Raw genomic sequence first — 10,288 nt, 5'->3', positions numbered from 1 at the left:
TCATCATTTCTATTTTAATCATTAATTTTGTCTACTTAGGACCCTGAAGTCAACGAGCCTGTTTGCGACTTAATTTGGGATGAAAATAGGCAGAGGCCGTACTGAGAACGCAACAGGAGCAAATGGGCTTGAATTACAACGTGAAAGATTTGGACCAGAAACACGGGGCATTTTCTTTGTGATAACTGCAATTCTTTGGTTTTCTCTAGTAGGGCAAATTATAGAATTTGTATGGCTGTAAGTTTGCTAAAGATAGAGGAGATTTTCCTGGTAATCAAGATAGTTTACTTTTCATTCTGATTTGACTGCAAGAAGACAGATGGACTCTCCATTCAAGTCAATCACAGGACCCCGAGATAATAGGTGCATACAATCCATCCTGATCCCCTTTTTGCCTTCAATGCTTGGAAGCTCAGAGCAAACGATACAGTTCGGTTAAAATATTAATATTACCTATTGCTGTGAACAAACTACCCCCAAACTTAGTGGTTCAAAATGACATTTTTATCCTTCATGGTTCATTGAGTTAACAGGATTCAGCTGAGCAGTTCTGGCTTGGGGACTCTCTAGCATTCATGATGGTGTGCCATGTTGCTGGAGGCTGGAGCTAGAAGCTGGAAGTTGGAGGCTGGCTAGGCAGCTCTCTCTCTCCTTCCACGGGCTACTCAGTCTTTCTTGCATCATGATGGTAGTCACAGCTCACAGACAGTGGCTGGCTTCTCCCAGGGGAAATATAGGGGGATACTTGTGTCAAGATTACAGTGGGGGATGTGGTTCATGGGTGCGTCATCTTTGGAGACATGCTACCACTGGTATTTATAAGTCTTTTTCTATTTTCCAATATGTGTAGGAGATGTATCTTTCTTTGTGAGCCTTTTTTAGAAATTGACAAGCCTGAGTAATATACAAACAATGCTCTGCTCTTGTGTAGAGCTTGCCACTTACAGACATGATGCCTCTCACTACGCTACACTACCTGGCTTTAGCAACACTGTGCAAATGGACAGATCAGCAACTTGATTCCTATTTTTAGAGACATAGAAATTCAGATTTAAAAGTGACTAGTGACTCATCCAAGGAAGAGGTGGGCTGGTCCCTGGACAGGTGTTACCTGTGCTCTCAAGCTCCTGGGGAAGTGCTGGCAGAGATCCAAGTCCAAAACCTGTGCACAGGTTGCCTCTCCATCCACCCTTTACAATGGTGGTTTGGTGTGAAGCCCTTGAACAAAATTGCCAGAGCTCAGGATGGAGTATAGCTCAGTGGTAGTGCCCTTACTTAGCATGCGTATGACCCCGGGCTCAATCATACATAAATAAATGAATAAATAAGCACATTTGCCAGAATCAAAACTGGCTGTTTTTTCCTGACCCTGGACCTGAGACTTTCCATATGATTCAGTTTCTTTGTCTATAAAATGAGGTTGGTGATAGTGATCGTGCCTGCCCCTCAGAATTGTCCTTGGGATTAATGATTTAATAATCAAAGCAATACTTGGTAAGAACTTTAAAAAGACCTCTCAGTGAAGAGTTGTAGCTGTTAATAAATAGGACCCTGTCTAGCTGTCCCTTCTCTATGCTTTTCTTGATTTTATGTGGCTCTTGCTGAGTATCCCAGCTGCTCCTGATGTTTTGTTTTGCTTGATATAGAATATTACCAGATAGACTGAAAGTCCTAACTTGATATTAATGCCTCACACGCGCTTGCTGTCTTTTCAGTGACATTCCTCCCCAACTCCCGAGTGTCCAGTCACTCTCTCCCCTCACTCTCTGCCCAAAAGGATCCGTGGGTTTCTTCCCACTCCTTTTACACATGTGATCTGAATACACTCGCCCCAAGACACCCTTACATCTGCAGACATGCGCCCTTGATCTTCTGCATCCCATGTACCTTCCTTTCTCAGATTCTCAGGTATTTCTATGCTGGCTGAGCCTGAAATTGCCTTCATCACATCCCAAATCCCCCAAAGATATTCAGAATTTCTGCAATTATGCCCAGAAGGGCAAGAAGCAGACCGTGCCTGTGGATGAGCAAGAAGGCTCCGGACACTTGGCTGCACCCTCCCAGGGATGCTCAGCCCACAAAGCTCTTCATCAGTGGCCCAAGAGGGCCAGAGAGTGGATTCCCTGGCTGCCCACCTGGAAATGCACTGAGAACCCATGCCCAGCCTGGAGAGCTCCTGGTTAGTGCTCCTGACTATCCCGGAAAGCTGGGCTCAGGGAAGCTGCCTGCCTTTCCCCGCTCAGGGTGGGGCCAGAATTGAGCTGAATATGCACCTATTCAGAAGGGCAAAGAGCCAAAAATAACGAGGAGCAACAGCATTTCATCTGACAGGCCCAGAAATAGAGCTCATTTTGGAGCATGCCAGGGCTGCCGACCCAGTGGATCCAGAGACCTTCAACATTCCCATAAAAACCCGGGAGAGCTCTGGGGCCAAGAGACAGGCGCTTCCCAGCTCCTCCCTGCCGCTGCTCAGAGCCAGGCTCTGTGGCCCCCACGCAGAGCCCCAAGCAGGTCAGGGGCTCAGATAATGGGGCTGAGGCTGAAGAGAAGAGGACGGAATCTGGTGGAATGTTCTGAAGAAGGAACAAGAGGGGACTGGTAAATGTGAAACAAAGAACAGAGCCAGGATATGGATCTAGGGAAGGTGAAGCCGAGGGTCCTGAACAAAAATGAAAACGCTGGACAGGAAGAAATGGCATGCAGGGCTTAGCCAGATTCCAGAGGTCACCTAAGCAGAGGGAGGGAAAAAGGCCACCGTTTCCTTATTGGGTTAGTGAGTATATAGCCTGAAAGCAAGCTTCTCTTCTATTTTTGCTTTCTTCTCTTCTATTTTGATATGAAAGGCAAATGTCGCCATTCATTCATCTTCATTTTGAATAACTGAAATCACAGAAAGGAGGAGGGGGAGAGGGAGGCAAAAAGGACTCCAGAATCCCAGAGAACCTTAGTGTAGAAATAGACCAGGAGGGAACAGTGGGTTTAAAAAGGGTGGGGGCGGGGAGGGAAACAGTAACAGAAATGACGAGGATGGGTTCCATTTAGCCAGGAGTACCTCCGAGAACCTTGTGTTTATAAGCCATGGGGGTGGGTACACAGAGGTGACTGAGAAGCAAGCCCTGCTTTCACGACACTTCGAGTGGACTTGAGAGCAGTCCAACCAACCACAATACCTGGCAGAGTTGGCCAATGGCCACAGGGAGAACTGACCAACTGTGCCCTGACCTGAGGTCAGGAGGGACTACTCCCTAGGGCTGGTGGCCTGTGCCTGGGTCTTAGCCATTTATGGAGGAGAGAAGTGGGTAAAAGGGACATTCTTCACTCCCACAGAGTGCCTCCCCCACACCTCTTCCAGCCCAGAGGTCAGCTGTCTCTGTAGGGACAAATCCCTTTACCTTAAACATCCATAGCACCAATTAACATGGTTTCTAAGTGCCCCTGTGGACATTGCCAGTCCAAAGGCACATTTCTGCTAACCCAGGAGGATAAGAAGAATTCAGGAGTTTTCACAGTACAATTATATTCTGGTTAAAGCCTATCTTTTTTTGGGGGGGGGGGCGTGGTGGTGCTGGGGATTGAACTCAGGAGCATTTGACCACTGAGCCACATCCCTAGCCCTATTTTGTATTTTATTTGGAGACAGGGTCTCACTGAGCTGCTTAGCACCTTGCCATTGCTGAAGCTGGCTTTGATCTTGCGGTCCTCTTGCCTCAGCCTCCTGGGCCACTGGGATTACAGGTGTGCATCACCACACCTGGCAACACTAGCTTTTATGATGTTGGTTTCTTTCTATTTTTTGATGATAAAAATCCCTTCCCCTTCTAATAAAATGATGTTGGTAGAAGACAATATATTTTAGATGTTTAAAAAATACATTTGTACTTGACAAGTTAATAGTCGGCCGACTGCATCAGCTCCCGAGATTTGACTCATCTTAGTCCATTTCAGAGTCTAAGAACAACTGGCCCAGGGTGCCAGGCTGGGTCCTGCGAGGTAAGCTGTGGGCCTCTTTCCTTCTTCTCCTTTAGGCCTCTGGCTCCTCCTCCTCCTGAGCTGCCTAGACTGAGGCCCCACCCTTCCTCCAGATTCATTGCCATGGTCCCTTTCTGTGTTGGGGTGTGGGACTGTTCTCTCCTGTCTCCTTAGAGGGGACCTGATAAAGTGGCTCATAGGCATGAAGGAGGCCAGATTCATTCTCTCTCCCCCTGGGGCCTTTGGGTTTTAGTGCAGTATTAAAACTTAATTCAAACCAATGAATTGTAATGGTGGAATATCAGCCCTGCCACGGGGTGATGGGAGAAACATATTTATTTTTAAATACAGGATCTTCTAGAATCAAACCACACACTTCAAATGACTAACAAACCATAAGAAAAAGCAACTGTCTCACAGAGCTAAATGTCATGCTCCACTGTGAAAAGAGGTCCTGGCCTTCCTTCCCTCTGCTCTCTCCCATACAGGATCTGTCAGCCTCGGCTCCCTGGGAAGCACAGCCACCCCAAAGTCTCTTTTAGACGACTCCAATACTTTGGAGACCAATTTTCTGCACGCCTGTTGCTCTTGGCAGAGTGGATGGTCCTGGATTCCCAGGGCCTTGGGTGGTGCCCCATGTGCAGCAGGGAAGCAATAGAAGATAAGTAAGTGAGCAACCCGGAGTAGAGAACCAGGTTAAATATAGCCAGCCCCCTGCAGGGCTCCTCTGCATGGACGGTCCTTGAGTGAATGCAAAGGCTTAAAGCCCACAAAAGCTTTGAAAAACTGCAATTCCATGAATCCTGATTACAAACAACCGCAGGGAACCATTCAGACCAAGGGAGTCTGGGTGCAAGGAGGGAGCAGAAAAATTCAGGAGAAATACCCAGGAAGACAGGTGGAAACCCCAGGAACACTGCAGTGCGAAGCCCCCTTCTCCTGGACCCGCTGATGAGCTTCATCACACATGCATTAAGTATGGTCTGTATTTTGGCCTGTTGAAAAAAAAATATAGAGATAGGATCTGGGACAAAGCCACTTACTCTTTTGTTCCCTTGGACACTCAACAGAATAAATAGTTTTCTACATTACATGGGAGAATTTTAAATGCTTTGTTTCTGCAGAAGTGGGACAGGCATAGTGGGAACATCTGTCAACTCCCCCCCCCAAGTATTTTCCCAGTGGCAGCTAGCTGAGAAAGGGCAGGAGTCCCCTTTCCTACAAGCCACTGGTTCTGGAAGTTGTGTCTCTGGATTCATGGGTGCTACCTGAGGGCTGTGCACAGAGCCAGCTTCTCAAGCCCCACCCAGAACCACTGAACCTGAAATTCTGTGGGCGGACTCCAGTCACCCATTCTAAGGATCCTTCCGGCTGTTTGGCCAGGGTGGAAGTTTGAGAAACACTGGTGTAAATACCTTGGAGTCTGTACTTGGGGGCCAGGGGCTTCACACAGGGCAACAGCTCTTAGGTTACTAAGAAAAAAACAAAAACGAGGAAAGGGATGACTCAGCTGCCAGGACATCGCCAGTGTTGCCAGGCCTGGGATGAGATGGCTGGGCACGTCCAGGCACAGGGGACCTTCTATTCAACCCTGGGCATGGCATCTTCACCACCAGTCTAGGCCCATGCCTGTGGTGACTTGACCCACAGTAGTGGCAACTCTACGGACTCCCAGTCTATTATTAGTTCCAAACGGCACAAATCCACCAGTGCCAAAGGGAAGCTTCTGCGAACTTTCCAAGGTAGCTTAACTGTTTCAGAGCAGCAGCTCTGGGCCTCAAGCAGTTGTCCCAGCGGCCAAGCGCTTCCCGGACTCCAGGGCGCCCAAGTCCCTTCACCCCGCCGTTCCTCTCCATTTGGCCACAGAACCCGGGCCGGCGAGCAGCCAGTCCCAACCTGCGTCCCTGAGGCCAAGGATGTGTCCTGGTTTTCTAAAAGCTGTTGGTGCACTTCAAGGGCCTCACCCCTTTCATTTGCGGTAGGGGTACGATTGGACTGGCCTAATTAATTCATTTTCTTTTCAGTCTAAAGTGGGAGCCTGAGCCCAGGGATGCAAATCAAATACAAACCCGCTCCGGGCGCCAATACTCTGGACAATTAAAACAAAGAGCGCGGCGGCAGCGGCGGCTGCACCGCACAAAACCCTCGGGAAACATCCAGAACGTGTCACCAATCAGCCTGCAGGGTGGGGCGCAGCCCGGGCTGAAAGCGCGAGAGCCAGAGGGCGGCCACAGCCCTGCAGGTGGACAGGTGGAGGTTGGCAGGGGTCAAAATCCATCCTTGAGGACTTGAAGCTGAGCCGCTGCGTGGCACAACTCCAGGGGGCACGCTCGCCCTGCGGGAATGGCGCCCCTGCCCCAAAGCCAACCAACAAAACCCATGGCACGGGCGGGAACTGGGCTGCGCGGCCGCCAGAAGGGGTGGGTGGGAGAGGGCGACGGCGAGAGGGAGGAAGAGGAGAAGGGAGGGGAGTTAGGGAGAGAGGACACGGGAGAAAGTGGGGGAAAGAGGGGGTCAGCAGGAGAGGCGAGGGAGAGGAAGCAGGGCACGCAGGGAGAGGAGGGGGTCGCAGAGAGCCAGGGCGCGGAAGGGGGGCGAAGGCGGAAAGAAAAGAAAGAGAAAGGGGCCGGCTGGCGGCCGAGCGCACCGCGCAGGGGGCGGCGGCGGCCGGGGGCGGGACCCGGTCTGTCCCCACCTGCGTGGGCGCCCGCTGCCGGGAGCGGTGGGAGCCCCGGGGCCGGAGGGAGCGGCCGGGAGGCGGGCTGGGCAGGAAGGCAGAGGGGAGGGAGGGGACGGGGACTAGGAGGCGGGGAGGAGCCGGCGCTCGGCTGGGGCTGCGGGGGCGGCGACGGCGGGAGCGGCAGTGGCGGCGGCAGCGGGTCCGGCGGTGGCGGCAGGTGGCCCCGCGCTCGGCGGCCGGCCCGGCCGGGGGCGGGCGGGAAGGTGGCGCCTCGGGCGGGGGCCGGTCCCTGCACCAGGTGACCTGTTCCGGCCCGGATCCGGGCGGCCTCGCCATGCAGCGGCGCGGCACGGGGCTCTGGTGGCCGCGGCAGCAGCAGCAGCAACCCCCGCCGCCCGCGGTCGGCCCCCGGGCCGCAGCCATGGCTCCCCCGAGCGGCGGTGTCCCCCCGGGCCTCGGCGGCCGCCCTGCCTGCGCGCTGCTCTTGCTCTGCTACCTGGTGAGCGCCGGACCCCGCTCGGGTCCTCCCTTCTGCTCCTGGGACGCGGGTGGGGGAGGCCTGGGACCCCAGCCGTACAGGGTGGGGACGGCGCTGCTAGTTTTCTCTCTTCCTTGCCGCTGCGCCCCGGGCGCTCTGGGCACCTGGGATGGGGACCGGGGCGCGGACCGGGGCGCGTGCATCGGACTTGCTTCTGTCGGCTTGTGTCTGTTGCTCTCCCTCTCAGACTCGTCGTAGACCGGGGTCAGGTCCCCTTCGGGATCCCCTGTTGTCCCCCACTCAGTCTGAAAACCTCGCTACCCGGAGATCGCTCCCCGCCCCACCGCGCTCTGCTCTCCAGCCCCCTCCCAGCCTTCCTGGGCTTCCCTCTTATTTTCTCCAGGCTCTTTTCCCTCCGGTGCTCAAGTTCGGCTCAGGCTCTCAGCACCCACCTACCAACCGCTTCGACCCTTTTTTAGTTTCCACCGGGTCCTCATGGCCCGGACGGTTTTGTGCCAACGCGCCTCGCGTTTCCAGCGCTCCTTAACTCCTCCGTGGTCACTCCAGCCAAGTTGCGGATGCCAGAAAGAAATCTAGTTCTTTGTAACACGCTTACCGCCAGAGTGGTGACTTTAGCTGCGTCTTGAACGTTGTCATTTCAGAGAATGTGCTTGGCTTGTGTACGTCAGTTTGCAATTTGCCCACTTCTTGGCTCCTGTTTTACTCATCAACTAAATGGCAGTAGTCTATTTTTTCAGAACCAACTCATTTTAAATATCAGAGTTATTGAGACCCTCAGAACACAGTGGGGGAAATATTCCTCAGTTCCTTTATGATGGCTTGCTTTCTCCTGTTTTTGAATTCTCCCAAACAATAGTAGATTTACAGAAGGCGACACCCTTGCTGCCCAGCCTACCTTATGTTCCAGGATCCTGCAGAAACCCCGGGTTATCTCGCCATATATTACTGTAAATAAATGAAATGGAAACTGCTGAATCATGAAACTGATGTAATAGGAAATTCACAGAATGTTTTTTAAAAAATTGAGCAGTGTCATTGTCCAGAATTCTTTTCACTTATGTATCATTGTCATTATCTGGAGTCTTTCTTTTTAGCAGCTCAAAACTCCCCAGGAGATACTGGCAGGGATTAGAATTTGATTCTGAAGAAATTTGCCACTCAGCTGAAGATTTTTTTTTTTAACACTCTACTTATTGGATGCTTCATTTCTTGAAGCAAGAGTGTAAAAATGCAAATCGTATTTCTGCCTTTGTATCTACCTGTTGAGCAACCCATGCTTTCGCTCGTATTTCAAAATTAGCCAGTACCAAATTCCGTGATTGGATTTAGTTCATGTCTTCACAAGAAGTTGTCAGTTAACATGAGTGATTTTTTTTCGCCCAGAGGATATTATTATTTAATATTTATGCCACAGGGTTACAGCACACAGGCTCATAAATAAAACTGCCACAACAAATGGCAGGGTTTCCGTTTAAACAGATGATCCCTGTCCACAAGGCCCTGCTGGTTATCCAAACAGAAGCAGAAATGATGTGGTAGAGCTGAGCACGAGACATGCACGTACAGGTGGTCTGGAAAGTTCCACGTGGAAATCTCTAGAGCTGGCAAGGAGGGACCGCTTCTCGAGAGTTCTAGAAATCAAGAGGTACGAGTGCAAACCCTAGTGGCCTGAGTGATTCTGATCCAAGGCAGAGGATGGAACAGCTCAGAAGTTCTGCACGGGCGGAGGGGACTGCAGAGAAGGGATCTCAGAGAGGGCAAATGATAGACTGGAGATGTGGTAGACTGGAATGAGATAGGGACTCAGTGAGGTAGAGCTCCGGAAAGAGATTATAGAAATACTGTAATGTGGAAAATAACTAGAGCATGGACGAATGTCTTGCAGCTGGCGAAGGAATGGGCTTTGGATCATCATGGAGGGGGACCTGTCAGTGCTTTCTGCTTGTGCTTGTTTCCTTCCGAGGGGCTCCGGATACCAAAGAGAGACATTGATAAGCAAGAAGGGCCATTGTGCAACGGAATGAGAAGGTTTTGTGCACCTTGGGAAGCCAAGGCCTGACTCAGAAGGCTGTCTCTAGTTTGTCCCAGTGTCTGGCCACATGCTGGGGATTTTTGTTCTCCAGGTGTGTCCTAACTGAGGCACTTCCAAAAGGCAAGGCCTCCTGATCCCAGACAGGCTTGGTGTGTGAATTGGAGAAAATATTAGCATTGCTATGTGATGAGCACTGTGAAAAGACTGAGAAGCAATGCAGATGCATTATTGTGTACAGTCTGTTGAACCAAGGAAGGCTCCCTGGAGGAGGCAGTTGTTCAGGGGAATAGAAGTGGGCAGGTGGAGTGTAGAAGTGGAGCAGAACTGCCTGTCAGGATCTCAAGTATATGTAGACAGTGGAGTGAGAAAGCACTTCTGAAATTTGGAAGCCTAAACAAAGTAAGAATAGCCTGTATTGTACTGAGTCATTTATAGGCATTATCTAATATGAATCTTAGCAACAACCTGGTGAAGTAGGAGCTTTTATGATCTCTATTCAGATGAGATAAGGGAGGCACAGAGAGGTTAAGTCATTTGCCCCAAGCCACACAGTCTATCTAATCTCTAGAGCCCTGGCTTTAACCCATGCAAGTTTTTTGCCCTTTGGATTTTGCTGCATGAAACCCATTCCCCTCGTGCATAATGTATGGTCCATTAGCAAAGCTCTAGCAATTAGCTACTGTGTGGTTGGCCAGGATGTGAGGTCATTTCTAAAGTAAACTGAAATACACAAAGCAGGAAGCACAGGCCACAGAATCGAAGCAGGATGTTAGGGAGAGGGTAAAAAAAAAAAAATAGACAGACAGACAGACAAGCCAGAAAATGTTTGCCATCAATAATGGAGAGGTAAAGGAGCGGGTCTTTATATAGTCCCCAAGCAACTGGACGGCTAGCATTTTAGTTTGTGTGGCTGTGTGTCCCGGTGTCTAGCAAGTGTTCACTGGGATGCATTCAGAGCCAAATTGTCAATGATTTGGGGACCAGGCCCTGTTCTGTGTCAGTCTGTTCACAAGAGCTAAAGACTGAAAGTAGCTTTCTCCACAGAAGGCCTTGAGCCCCTGTCCCCCTGGGAGTCAGGGTACCGAGGACAGGGAATCCTGCCTTCTCC

The 10,288-nt window shown here is 50.9% G+C and overlaps 1 protein-coding gene and 1 long non-coding RNA gene across 6 annotated transcripts in view; one reads left to right on the top strand and one right to left on the bottom strand.

Annotated features, from left to right (window-relative positions):
* Window positions 1-4,287: 4,287 nt before the first annotated feature.
* Window positions 4,288-6,647, bottom strand: LOC144366641 (uncharacterized). The gene is made up of 2 exons (XR_013425740.1): window positions 5,385-6,647; window positions 4,288-4,964 (listed from the first exon to the last, which is right to left on the bottom strand). It is a non-coding gene; the product is annotated as an uncharacterized LOC144366641 (long non-coding RNA).
* Window positions 6,648-6,846: 199 nt separating this feature from the next.
* The window catches only part of Sel1l3 (SEL1L family member 3), a 97,944-nt gene continuing 94,502 nt past the window's right edge, over window positions 6,847-10,288 (top strand). For 2 of the 5 annotated variants that reach the window (XM_078021160.1, XM_078021159.1), the window contains exon 1: window positions 6,850-7,148. In XM_078021160.1, the coding sequence (XP_077877286.1) occupies window positions 6,984-7,148 (165 nt within the window). In that variant the 5' untranslated portion in view covers window positions 6,850-6,983. Of the gene's footprint in view, window positions 7,149-10,288 lie in introns of all 5 variants that reach the window. The other 3 variants (XM_078021161.1, XM_078021157.1, XM_078021162.1) reach the window with 3 other exon arrangements.

Source organism: Ictidomys tridecemlineatus, chromosome 9 (genome assembly GCF_052094955.1).
Source record: "Ictidomys tridecemlineatus isolate mIctTri1 chromosome 9, mIctTri1.hap1, whole genome shotgun sequence".
Classification (NCBI taxonomy): domain Eukaryota; kingdom Metazoa; phylum Chordata; class Mammalia; order Rodentia; family Sciuridae; genus Ictidomys; species Ictidomys tridecemlineatus.
The sequence above is the reverse complement of the archived record's forward strand: the minus strand, read 5'-3'. Positions and strand labels throughout refer to the sequence as shown.